The sequence below is a fragment of the Furipterus horrens genome, unplaced genomic scaffold (assembly GCF_987537825.1).
Source record: "Furipterus horrens unplaced genomic scaffold, mFurHor1.1.pri manual_scaffold_4, whole genome shotgun sequence".
In the NCBI taxonomy this organism is placed as follows: domain Eukaryota; kingdom Metazoa; phylum Chordata; class Mammalia; order Chiroptera; family Furipteridae; genus Furipterus; species Furipterus horrens.
In genome coordinates, this window is record NW_028327174.1 from 33,015,472 (window position 1) to 33,029,872 (window position 14,401).

Genomic DNA, 14,401 nt, shown 5'->3' on the forward strand with positions numbered 1-14,401 from the left:
TTGCTATGTGAGATTTACTCTACCAACACCAGGGCAGCAGGAGAAATGTAAGTTCATAAATGTGTACTAAGGAAACAGGAGAGGTAAGTATAATACAATAGATGACAGCAAGGCAGGCAATACAATCCACATGTTCTTCAAAGTCTTAAGTCTTCCCTTCTCTCTCAAGGACATCTATCTCAATTTAGAGACAAAAAAAAAAAAAAGAAAAGAAAAAAAAATGTGCAAGAGAAAAATGGTAGAAAAAGGAAATTATTGAAAGAGTACCCCGGGGGGGTGGGCGGAGGGTTGCTGGGGGAGGTGGGTGCTGGGAAGAAGGGAGCAAAGGGGAAAAAAATTGGAACTATTTTAACAATATAATCAATAAAATATACTTAAAATTTTTTTAAAAGACAAAAAAAAAAAAAAAAAAAAAGAAAGTACCCAGGAAGAAAGGGGAGCTCCTGTAGCTGCCCAAATATAGAAGTCTCTCACATTATACAAATTGCATGTGGGTCAGGGAAATTAAATGTCTGACTTGTCTGCCATCAAGATTAGTGTAGCTCACTTAACCAGAAATCACTTACCAGTAGCCTCAGCTATTCAGAGAACCTAACTGAGAATTAGAAAATAAGCAAAACAGGGCTCTCAACTGTAAAAGGAACTGTTACAATTCCAAGTACTAAAGTTTATGTACTTTATTCATAAGAGACCCCCACAGATCATATTCATAATATGGCATATAGCAATTAAAAATATATAACTTTAGGGATACATTCTAGAATCTATCGGTATCTTCTTTCTAGACCACGGCAGATTAAATGCAGCAAATAAAAGCTGGGCGATAAAGAGATACGCAATACAACTAGAGACAGGTACATCAAAAGCAGCAAGATTATGGACTGGAGAATACACATGTAAAGCATAGAGAATACAAACTCACCAAAGCACAATTTACAAAGCATAGCAAATTGGAGTAATTCAGCACAAAGGCAGTCTGGTACAACTCAGTAACCCATGAAGGCACAGTAAAAAATAAGCACGTGCGTGTGTGCGTGTGCGTGTGCGTGTGCGTGTGTGTGTGTGTGTGTAGTTAGAAATTAGTTCAGTAAGAATTTAAAAGCAGTCTTTAAATCAATAAGGGCAAGAAAACCAAGGCTATATAAAAAAACATGAAGAAAACAGTCTATGGATGTGGCTAGGCTTGGCCCAGATGGTAGTGAAAAAGGATGACAAGGGAGAAGATAGAAGAGGAATTTTACATAAGTGTATTATGAAATAGTCGAAATGCCTTATTGCCAAATGAACTTATTTTAAGAAGGATTTTTAATTAAATTTGTTGGATATTGGTTAATAAGATACTTGAACTTTTTAAATATATGTTTTAAGTACAACATGTCCAGGTAAGCTTATGTTACTAGAAACTTGAGTATTTTACGTAATAAATTAAATCTTTATTTTTTTTTCAATTTTAAGAACATAAGTTTTCCATGTCCTCAAAATACTGAAGCATAATACTAAAAAATCCTTTATCTTTACTTTTTATACTTAAATATTTTAAATATTCTGGACAAGAGATACTGACAAAAGTTTTGTCAGCTAAATGGGAAGCAGTACTTCCTTCTAAAACTGAGAAATAAATTGGGTAAATTCACATATTAAAAAACATCAGTATATAAGATTTTAGCATGGAAAAAATGAATCTAAATGATTTCTTGATTTGGAATTCTTTGACTCTCATCCCCAAATTTCAGAAGATGGGATAAATGGACAAGAGGAAAAGCATCTGGAGGGGTCCACAGCAATAAAAGGAGGGGAAGAGGTGCCCAAGCAGAGGCCCACTCTGCCAACGTCACCTCGGTCCTAACGTGTAGCCCCAGTTCATCCAATCAGCACACCCACACTCACTTAACAAACATAATTTAACCTAGAGTAAACAAAATGGCATTGTTATTCAATCAAAATTACATCCTCACGTAACCTTCTCAAGAAGAGGTACTCCTATCTACAGCCTATCTGTAAGTATGAGGCTCAATATCTATCACCTCCACCACCATCACCAGCAAGTACTACGGAGTACTCACGATGTGCCAGCCTTAGGCAAAGTATTTTAAAACCATGCTTTATAATTTTTCCCATACCCTAAGAGGGAGGTACGATTATCTCCATGTTTTAGGTGAAAAACTGAGTTCAAGAAGGCCTATACTCTTCCTGAGCGACAAACCTTATCATCTGGCTTCTTGTTATTTCTGGTTAAAACATTAAGTTAAAGAGTTGATTTTAATCTCTTGTCTATTATTATACCTGATGAATTTATAGGTTGTCTTCTATTGAAAAGGGCAGCTTCCTTAAGATCAGCCCAAGCACACCCCGCTTTCAATGCTCAGATGACACTTTCAGGGACTGCAGAAGACATTTCCTCTGGCAAGTCCTTATATTTAAAGTATCTTGCCCTGTCGTACCTCAATAGGACTTCATATGTTGATGCTTTCACATAAGCCAAGTGCATGTAGCATAAATCTATTAATAGCATGTACTTACTTATGACAGGCTAGTTGAAAAATCTGAGAACACAGAAGAGTATCTTTTTAAAGATTTGAACAGGATTTTTCTTAGGAGATATTTAAATAGTTTATTTTTAATCAAATACTCTTATTATCCCAAGAGATGAGAGTCAACTTTCTAGATATAAAACTACATGCTAGATTTCTATTATTTATTATATAGTTTTACACCCACTTCTAAAAAGATACTAATCTTATCAAGTGAGTTTGCTTTTTATCAATGTTTCCCCAAAGTGTGTCCCTCACGAAAATGTATTTAAATGAAAGATTCCATAGTAAAATACATTTTAAAACACTTGGTTAAACTAAGTCAACTAGGTTTCTTTATTGAAGAAAAATATACATCCCAGAATCAACAAAGTAATTTCATTTTTCTTACAGGTAAAAGAAGAGTCATACTGAAAAAATATACCTATTTGCCTCACATCAAATAGTTCATAAGTGAAATCTAAATCTAAATAAAACTTTTAAATCTATTTCTCATCTCCCAGTAATCTGACACATTACCAAGATTTTGTCAACTTGTTTTTTTAATGCTTTTGTGAGAGAAAGAAAGATAACGCTCATATTTTTTAGAGCTGCTATTTGAATAACCCATTAAATAAAGGCTGTTTGACAAACAGTTTCTCTTTTCCTCAAGGGAAAAAATCCACATAATTTATTAAGGATGACACGAGGCAGAAATAAATATTTTTAGAATAAACATTAAAAAATGATACAAGCATCCTAGGTTCAACTTGATCCAGTGTTCAACTAGGCAGAGTTAAGGCATAACTGAACACATATGGGGAGAATTCTTCATACTTTGGTACAAGTATTTCCCAAAACAAAGCCACATTATTGGCAGCCACAGATGAATGGGAAAGTCAGAGATGATGATGCTTTTTCTATTTATTTTGTAAAAGGGTAGAGGTGGTATCACAAGCTCAAGTAATTGAGACTGCAAGGTTAGCTTATGTAAATATATTGCTAACTCAGGCTGTACAAACTTGTAAATGAAAACTATAGTTCTCTGCACCTTTGCTGTTAATTCTATGAAGATTATCTACTCATGTATGCCCAATGTTTCAATGTGTCCAAATTTTTAAGAATGTTTAAAAGCATATTTGAAAACATAACTTTTATCAAAACCAAATCTAAAACAATTTTCATTGATTTGAAAATTTTTTTTCTTTTAAAGCTAAACGCTTTTTAAAGTTCTCAGTACAGAGAGTAAAGTCAAAGGCGCAACATACAAGCAAAATTTCATTATATCAAACATCAAGGTAACCCAAGTTTTTCTGTTCATGTGAATTCTAGAATGATAATTACAGGAAATATTCCTAGTGTAAGGGACTCTGTAAAGAATGCAAACCCAGGGAAGGAGACTCCAACAGGCTGTCAAGATAGACTGGAAGCCTTCCTTTTACCTCTAACTCCTTTTCCTTCTTTTCATCAATAAATCTAGATGTGAAAATGTAAAAAAAAAAAAAAAAAAAAAGAATGCAAAACTGGGGCAGGAAGGAGGTAACAGCAGTCCAGACTAAAAAAATGATAAGTAGACATATACTCCTTCACTCAGGCCCTCTTCTCCATCCTTTTAATCATTATCCAGATTTCATTTGAAAGATTAGGTGGGCTTTTTATACCTGTGAAAGGCAATTGCTACTTGATAGGGTTTGAAGCCAAGAACTGGGTACAGCTAAAGTCTCATCACTCTGCTGAGTTTAGTTTTGCTCTCTCCAGCCTTGTCTAAAAGGCAAACCGTGCATACACACATACTCTCAGCAAAAGGATAGAAAGTAAAAATAAATAAATAAATTGTTGTATTGCCTGTAATAATAGGATCTGAAAAACACTAGTATTCTCAAAAGCAAATCTCTAAAAAAGAAACCTTTGTTTTATAAAATGCATCCTTTTATAGATATTTCCTGTGTTGCATCCTGAAAACTATGAACATTAAAATCGCAATAAGAACAGAAATATCAACAATTGAATCTAAAAAACAAACTAAGCAAATAAGCAGAACAAAAATATAACCATAGACATGGAGAACACTGGGATGGTGGCCAGTGGGGAGGTGGTGTGGGGGTATGGGGGAAAAGGTGAAGGGATTAAGTACAAATTGGTAGTTACAGAATAGGCAGGGGGTTGTTAAGAGCAAGCATAGGAAATGGAGTAGTCAAAGAACTTATGTGCACAACCCATGAACATGAACAAAGGAGGGGGGCATTGCTGGAGGGATGGGAGCAGCTGAGTGGAGAGGGCCAAAGGGATAAAAATTGGGACAACTATAATACCATAATCAATAAAATCAATAAAAATCAAAAATAAATAAAATGCTAGTGTAAAACACAACTTGTAAAAGAAAATAGAACTTGGAAATCCTTACAACTTCCAAATCAGACATAATGAGAGCTATGAAACTGCCTTAAAATAACTGACATGACATAAAATCATGCACTGTATTAGTTAAGTAGAAAAAAAAACACAATAGCCTCATAGTGCTATTAAAAAAACAACAACTTTGCATTACGAAAAGAAAAAAAGCTAGCAACATTTGTTAAAAGCTTACATAAAACTTAAATGATCAAGATTAAGACTAGGAAAGCTACCAACACAAGAAATAGGCTCTCACACATGTTTAGGAACATACCCGCCTTCTACAGAACCTATGAGGCGATCCTCCCTTAGCATTGAAGTTTATAAAAAAATAAAAATAAAAAGACAAAAATCACCCAAACTTTATTCATTGTTCCATCTAGCATATTCAATGAAATGTTAAACTTGTAATACTTAAAAGAGATGTACTAAAATACTGAACAACCACATTATTTATGTTAATCTGTAGAAATACAGAATCTGAGCATTTCTTACCCCAAAAGATTGTCCAGTGATAAAAATAATCTCAGTAATTAAAATATTAATATACTAATTATTTTTAGTATCATACAACTATTTTTTGAAAAATTGATTATTTCCTTTTATATATTATCATTTTAACATGTAAAATTAGAAATAGTTTCACTATTTAATGGATATTTGCAAATACATTACTTCTAATAAAAGACTGGAGGACAAGACAAAAATAGTTATAGGATTATTCCAAGTTAAAAGTAATTACTCATAAACAAATAACTCTGATACCTTAAATACAGCTGTTTGGACTTTGAAATTACAGATAACATGACCAAAATCAGTATTGAAATAAGTTATAAGTACATGGAAGACTGATAATACAATCTTATTAACAATGTAAGAAAAAGAATGTTGAGTGACTCTTACCCTCTGTTCCAATGCTGACTGAGTCTGTTGTCTTAAAAGAGCTTTAAACGGCCCCCCTTCTTTTCCAGCACTACCACTTCCCATTCCTATAGAACATCAGTACATAAATAACACACACACAAAAAAACTATAGAAGCAGAAAGATTAATTGCATTCATCTTCATAAATATTGTAAGTCAAAATCTGTTAAAATGATCCAAACATTTCAAGTATTTGGGATGGCAACTAAGCACATATTTTACTCACAAAGTTCATTTTAGAAGCAATATGTCAAAGTTCTACTGGTCACAGATAGTTCTAAATTTAATTTGTTCTAAAAATTTTTTTAATTAAATTAAGGTGTTAAATTTTTGTGTAATATTCATTTTTTAATTGAGTTTTCTAATAAAAATAATCGTGATAATACCAATTACTTATACTAACAATTTAAGAATACTAAAAGAGATAAGAGCAACATTAAATGTTTGTTTAAAATTAAGTATAGAAAGGAAAAGCACTAACTGTGCTTATTTAAAATATTCCAAAATTTTCTAAAGAGCATGAATTTTTGGCAATTTTGATATATACCCAAATCTATTTTCTGATAAATTCCCATTCCTAAATATAACAGTCATGTCACAAGAGTATTAATATCCATAGTTTTCCACACTCAATTGTAAAAATCAACATAAAATATTTTAAAAACTAAAAATCACAAACATATAATAGACACATCACAAATGTACATAGTTATGAATGAAAAAATTATATTTCCCAAGCTCTTAGGTATATTTTTAAAGGCTTAAATATAAATTTCTTTCCCTAATTTTAGCCTTTTGATAATACCAAGTGACCAACTATGGTCAAAGAATTATGGAAAGCAGAAGACTAGTGAGAAACCAACTCTCTACAAGCTAGAGTTGCTACTTCAATTCCATCCTTTCAAACTAAAAAAGCATACAGTCATATTCACTACGATGACTCTAAAAAGGAACTATTTTACTTTTACATTTTTAGCTGTTCTTGGATAAGGAAACAAAGGTTAGCATGTGTATAGTCCCATCCTGTTCTTTTCTTTTTTTTTTTTTAATGAAGTTTATTTTTCTTGTAATAACCTAAACATGATTTTTAGAGACTATACAATACTAAACATAGAAATGAAACTAAGATCTTTACATGAAGCATATTGAAAGCCATAAAATAAAATTAATTTTGTAGATAAATGAAATATCAGAAAATACAGCAGAATAATTTGAAAATTAAAGCAATAGACAGAAAAAACTGCATAATGAAAGACTATTACCAAATGAGACTTAAACTGATTCAAACAGAATAATTTACTAGTATAACCATATGGCTCAGCAACATGATGGTACAGATCCAATGTGAATAGACTTGGTGTGAAGGGAAAGAAAGTAAAGCATCTAAAATAGAAACCTTAGTAATGAGAACCTAATAATAATTGTAAATATGTCCTTAGACAGATTACTTTTTAATATATAAAATAATTTTAGCAGAATATTTACAGTTATCAAGTAAACCTCCATCATGTCCTCATGATAACGATAATCACTTAAATCTGTCTGCCAATAAGAAAAATGACAAATACATCCTGCATAAAATACCCACTACTTCTTTGTAGTATCAAACATGATTCAAAATAAAGGGATTAAAAAGCTGACATAATGTGATCCTACCAGAAGCAGCCAGGAACAACTCTTCACTGAAAGAAACACTTTTCCTCAGAACTGGGCTGACAAGGCTAGAATGATGAGGGGGAAGGGTAGATTCCGAGAGGAGGAGACAGGACTTTTTAAGATGAAGGGAACCACAAGAGAGAGAGGGGGAGCTGGGATACAGGTAAATCCTAGGACTCTGTGGGTAAGGTGCTGCGGAGGAAAGTAGCAAAGATGTAGATTCAGAAGATGATCAGAAAATGTAGGATAAGGAAAGCAATGACAAACCAAAACATAACAGTAAAAATGAATTTTAAAATGCATACACAAATTACACTAAGCATACGAAGTCATTAGCAAGACATCTACCCAACATAATATAAATAAAAGATACAGTCTAAAACTAAATAAAACCTTTACAAACTTTGAATTCATTAAAATTTTTAAATCACCTATAAAAATTTATGCCACTCTAATAACTTAGTAGACTTCTTTAAAACACTTAAATCACCTGCTTTCTTGTGCTTAAGGATGTATAAGATTAAAATGTGCTTCATTTTACAAATTTTTAAAGCCAGAAACTTGTTGCCTCAAATATAAAGTTATTTAAAGTGGTAAAGTAGAGCTCTTCAAATGTTACTAAGCAAAAAGAAAAACCATATCGCTTATGAATATTTAAATTGAATACCCATATAAAAACCAAACAGTACCACGTTAAGCATTTGCCATTATTAATTTTAAATAAATACAATATTAAGTTCTTTCTGTACAGCTTCAAGATGTTAGTACTTTTCTTTTTCCTCTAAAATTTTAAATACTCAAATTTGACCATAGTACTGTTTGCATTTACAAAGATTTGAGTACCTAAGGGCCAAATACCCTCCAGATCACAAAAACTATAAATGGTTAAAAGCCTGACTGAAAAAAAGTACAAATTAGTTTTAGGCAGGTTGAAATCAATAGCCTAACACTAGCATTCTAAAATTCCACTGTGACTAGCTGCGTACTTGGAAAAAAAAATGAAAATAAAATCTTATAAAATGTCAAAAATTAGAATCAACAGAAATAAAGCAATATGAATTTTTTAAAAAAACAAGAGCTATTTGAAAAACAGCTGGTAGCTTTAACTACAAATGGAAAAAACAACTTTCTCAGTCTAAGGTTTATTAACTTGATTCTGTTTTTGGCTCCCCAGTTTACATGTAATAATAATCGGCTTACCTATTTTCTCTATTTCTCAAGAAACTGATTTTGGATATAGGTAAATTAGAAGGCAGAGAATTTTGGAATACACACTGAACTACAGTTTTAAAAATTTTAGAACAATCATATTTGTCATTTCAAATCTCCACGAGAAATGAGAACATCCTCGGGAGTATACAAAAATACTCAAGAGACTCGTGATAAAGCAAAATGACTACAAATAGCTAATATCCTATAAATTTGCGACGGAGGTAGTGACTAATTGTAGGCAAAACAAAATAATTTATTTAGAGGTAGCTTATAAACATAGAAATATATGAGAATAATACCTCTATTATAAATAAGTTTTTTTAAACTAAAAAGCTGGAGCTAGAAAACAAAATGCAAAGAAGTTTTCATTTAATAATAAAACTGAATGCAAAGTAGAAAGCTGAGAGTAGACTGGTTCAGTTAATTTATTACTTGACAATCTTCTTTAGTCTTGGCCTTTATGGTGAATTAAAGAAAAAGAAACAGAAAGACCAAGAAATACTTTTAAAAATGTATCTATGGTATGGCAAAGGAAAATAAAGATAAGAATATTGAAAAGTGGCCTGGAATACACAAATAAATAGCCAGTGGACAAAGTTTTAAAAATATTTTTAAGAAAATGTATTCTTCAAATACTATCCTAAGTCTTTCTTATTTTATTGTCATGAATTCAAGGCCAGAATCTCATTCTTTACGAAAAAACAAACAAACAAAAAAAGAAAACCCCCACTATTTGAATATGGGTAAAATGCTACACACCAATGGATCCATTACTATCAAATATTAATTACATTTAGATGTTACTCCTAAGTATGAATATGTAAAAATAAAGCTATTCTTTTCAAGTAAATAATCATATAAATGACTACCTTTATAAAAATAGATATTAAATCTACAGGCTTATTTTTTTAATACCCTTTTTTACTTTGGAAGTAGCACTAGTTCTAGAATTAGATTTCTTTTACATTGTCTTCGTAAAATCTAAGGTCATTTTATAAATTTCTTGTCTAACACAAAAATAAGGTTATTAAAGATAAATTTAACATAATACAAGAACTATGCAAAATGTTTTCATCGATCTGGCAAGGAAACAGCCAGGCAAAAAAATATTTACAAAAATTGTAAACTATTAACTTTTAAATGTTTTATTTATTTTTTATTTTTCACAAAAATAATTTAATGATTAATAAGTTAATTCTATTTCATGGAGTAAAAAATTATTTTATTTTTAATCAATTTTTGTCATAAAACATATTTATAAAAACTCAGATTATCCAAACACAGAGGAAAGGGAAAAATTATAATTTCATATGTTGAGATATATACAACAATAAGTAAAGCAAAACTGCTATTTTCTAATCTAGAGAATAAGACAAGAAAAATCAAACATTTTGAATAACAAAAAGTTAATAGATGTATGTATTCCAAAATAACCATTTTAGTTAAGATCTTTTTCATAATAAAATCTTACAAGTAAATTCAGAAATAGAAACAATGAATTCAAAATGCTTATACTGCATGAGGAATTGGATTGCAAGTTATTAGTGCTACTTTCTATTCAAATGTTTTAAGTTGTTATTCCTCTTAATTTGAGCATGAAATGAAAACTATCTACATGCAAAAATAATCTTGGACTTCGTATCTACACTATGATTAACTCAGTAAAATGCAGCTCTCTGAACATGGTAATTTCTGAACTATACAAAATTTTTATATTTTAATTGTACTAACTGAAAATGATCACTATGCACATTATCTTTTAACTGAAATGCCAAAAACAGGAGAAAAGGCTTGGATGGAAAGCTAACAAGGAACAGAAACAAATTAGAAAACAAAAGCAAAAACAGAAAATAAAAAAAGTGGGTGGAAGTGCCTTACCAGTTTTGGGTGTCAAACTCAAATCTGTGTCAGAAGAAGAGGACTGTCGACTGTAGGACTTGGAAGGTGAAAAAGAATAAGTTTGGTTTTTCAGAGGGGTTGAGGGTCCTGATGAGTGAGTATTGGGGTTGGGATCTTCATTGAAGGGAATCCTGCCAGAAGAAGGTGGAGAAATATTAAGTAATCATGTGCCAAAGGACTTGATGGAAGGCAGCATGATCCAAGCACCAGGAAGGTATTGGGGCAGGGCCAGCAGTCATTTCTTAAGTGTGGAGCTGGGTGTGAGGCCAAAGTCAACCAACTGCTGTTTAACCATTCATCATTCTTCAGATAAATAATTATCTGCATTGAAACAGTTAATAAGCCAAGTAGAAAAGCAAAAAAAGCATGAAATGACAGACTGGGCGTGGGGGGGTAAAAATATTAAAAGAAATAAAAATAAATACATGGCTGAAAATACTTTCAAATAAACAATGCTTTTTTAAGTTACAAAAGAAAAAATGAGACTGCAAATGGTGTGTGTAAATATTCACAATTGTTTTTATATTTGCACACACACAGATATCGTCAAAAGAAAAATGTTTCCTTATCCTATAGCATCAAGAGTGCCACAGCTAAAAACACAGCAGAGAGGAAAGTTAATACAGCTACACAGAAACATTGCATTTTATGCTCAAGAATTGCTTACCTGTTTTCCAACAGCTCTCTTCCACAGAATGAAATAGACCCTACCCTAACAAGTTTTGTACATAAAAAAAAAAAAAAAAAAAATAAGCAACTCAGAAGCTTTGGTAGCTTTTTTGTTTAGAATCCAATCATCAATTTTTATTCTAACCAAATGTAGTTGTAATGTCAAAAATACATACTGGAGGATTCTCCTAAAAACTCAGAGCATACACACATAAGAGGGTTCTTAGAGGATCTATGGAAGAGACTTTGGAAACTGGAAGAACACTTTCACTCCCATGGAATTAGAGCTTCTGTGGTGGCTAAATACAGGATTTCTTCACTGCAGCTGGACTTCAAGTGAGAAAAGGAGGAAGCCAAGGTTTGTGGTACCAGCCTACACTACCTGCCTGCCTGCCCTCTGCAGCCACTCTGCCCGTGGCCTGCCTTCCCCAGCTCTAGAGTCTGAGCAGTCTCGTACCAGTATAGATGAGAGTGGGAACAGACACAGAGAAGTTCTGAGTAAGCCGTGAGCCAGTAGCAGTGTGAATTGGGCTGTTGTGAGTCGAGCGGCATCCATGGCTTGGAGGATGAACCAGCGGAGACCTGAGGGAATTTGTGGTCAAAGTGGAAGAAAAGAAAACAATACATACAACAGATAGCAAAGTTATGTTAAAATAATTTCAAAGGAGCTTTAGTTAGGGGAGAGGAATTACTTTTTTAGTCCCTAGCACACAAAAAACAAGTTGAAAAATATGCTTTTAAAAAGGTAAATATTCATTCATTAGGATATGGTTATAGTTTTAAAGGATCAGATTAATAAATTAGGGCTGTGAATATGAAAAATAGCAAGCAAAATTGTCAGTGGAATTAAATTTTTTAAAAAGGCTAAGATTTGGATTTAAGTTGCTTTAAAATGTTTGTTATTTGATCACCATAGAGGTCACTATACAGTATTTTAGGGAGAAAATACCCACAAAAGTGAAAAGTCAAATATAAAGTTCTTATATTATCTTTGAAACTGAGATATGAATAATTATTGATATAATCAATTATATTTTCTATAAAGAAAATTTAAAACTGTTTCTGTCTAGAACATCAAGATAAGTGTACTTGAGAATAAGAAAAGATGACAGCATAAAAAGAAATTACTGAACTGAATGGATATAAGCAGATATAAACATTGCATATTTTGGCACACCAAGTATATAGCTTAAATCTAAGTTATACTGGAAACAAAACAAAGTGAGGAAACGCTGCTTTTAAAAACACAGTAATGCAATGTAAATGATTTTTATCTAGCTCTCTCAAACAATCTATTATTTAAACTTAAACAGATAAAACTGCATTCTAAATTCAAATTTCGGAAGATATCAACTTATATCCTGCAACAGACCACATCATATGCATGTATGAATATATTGAAATCAGTTACACAGGTATATATTCATATATAACATCTAAAATTTTCACAAAGAAATTTGGCTAAAAGGACATGGTTACATTGGATGGGGAAAAAAAGGTATATTATATACCTAAGAATCCTGGACTTCATATTAGCAATTATTTCACTATACAATGCCTTTGCTTATGCAAAATAAGGTGAAAAGAGTCATATGTGAATATACTGAAAAACTATCACATCCTCATTTTTTAAGAATGCAAATTAAAAACAGGCCAAGAGCCCAACTTTTCCTAGCATTTTTTTCTTTTCCCAGTAGACATTCCCAACAATCACAACAAACACGAGCTATCATTAATTGGCAATAATGATCTACAGACTACTTTCTGAAAATACCACTGATTTTGCAACAGGACAAATATTCCTGATTCTGATGTTAGCTTAAATTTAAAATGTGTTTAATATAACTGATAAAAATCAACATCTCATTGGTGACTTATTTGTATACAAACTGAATGAGGTTTCATTTTTGTTTTTTTCTTTCTCTGTACATACAAAGAAGAAATTATGGCTAAAGTCTCTTAAAAAGTACTATTTTTCCTAAAGTAGAGAAGCAATAAATCATATGTAAATGCACTTTCTACCATCAAGATATTTCAGCTAGGAAAGACCAGGAAATTTTATATTGTGTATCACATTAAACATCTAAAAAGAAAAACAAAATAAAACTGATGAAGTAGAACACACCATTAATAAAGATAAAATAAAATAAACATTGTAAAATATCCAAATTATGATGTCACATTAAATCCAAATATACTGGAACATCATCATAAGGTACTCTTGGAGTTTTAATTCTCATCAGTCTCCTTGATGAAATACCCTAGTGGCAGTTCTAATATCAAATCCATTTAGACAGGAACATAATCCAAACTACCTGTTATCAAATTCTTGTCTAGAAACAAAAATATTATAATTAAATACCAGAATAATTATAATCAACTGCATCATGAAACAATCTTAAGCTAGCACTCAAATTGATTCATTATCAAAAATGCAAAGAAGCTAGTTGAAATAAAGCAGCCTTAGTAATGAGGTGGTTGGTTTTTTTTTTAAATAACATGATTTAGGTAGCAAGATATCTTTCAGAAAATCTTAATGAAGCAACTTAAATTCTTCATGGTGTGAATATTTGACAATTTAAAGCAAATAACTATAACAAAATTAGAAAAGGAGAAAACTTACACAATCCCAAAAGACTTAAAATTATTGAAACACATCTCAGAGGGGAGGGTGTTGAGGGGAACCAGAAGAAATTAGCCAAAGAACATACATGCATATATGCAAAGCCCATGGACATGGACAACAACGTGGTGGTGGGGGCTTGGTGGAGGGAGGGAAAAGGGAATATCTGTAATAGTATCAACAATAAAAATAAATATTCCCTCCCTGGATGGTGTGGCTCAGTGGATTGAGCGCCGACCTGCGAAGCAAAGGGTCACAGGTTTGATTCCCAGTCAGGGCACATGTCTGGATTGCAAGCCAGGTCCCCAGTTGGGGGCGCATGAGAGGCAACCACACAGTGATGTCTCTCTCCCTCTCTTTCTCCCTCCCTCCCCCTCTCTCTAAAAATAAATAAATAAAATATAAAATAGATAAATAAATATTTCCTTACTACCATATATCATTCTAAGACACCAACAGGTAATATAGCTTTCTCTTTCCACTAAGCAATTTAGTGAAAAGAGAAAAACTTCAAA

At 32.0% G+C, this 14,401-nt stretch overlaps 1 protein-coding gene across 14 annotated transcripts in view; it reads right to left on the minus strand.

The window, feature by feature from the left end:
- Positions 1-14,401, minus strand: part of C2CD5 (C2 calcium dependent domain containing 5) — an 86,058-nt gene that overhangs the window by 49,049 nt on the left and 22,608 nt on the right. For 6 of the 14 annotated variants that reach the window (XM_090272915.1, XM_090272913.1, XM_090272914.1 and 3 more), the window contains exons 8-11: positions 10,574-10,725; positions 7,484-7,675; positions 5,808-5,893; positions 5,179-5,211 (exon numbers count right to left, since the gene is read on the minus strand). In XM_090272915.1, the coding sequence (XP_090129041.1) occupies positions 5,179-5,211; positions 5,808-5,893; positions 7,484-7,675; positions 10,574-10,725 (463 nt within the window). Of the gene's footprint in view, positions 1-5,178; positions 5,212-5,807; positions 5,894-7,483; positions 7,676-10,573; positions 10,726-11,720; positions 11,816-14,401 lie in introns of those variants that run through there. The other 8 variants (XM_090272920.1, XM_090272919.1, XM_090272918.1 and 5 more) reach the window with 4 other exon arrangements.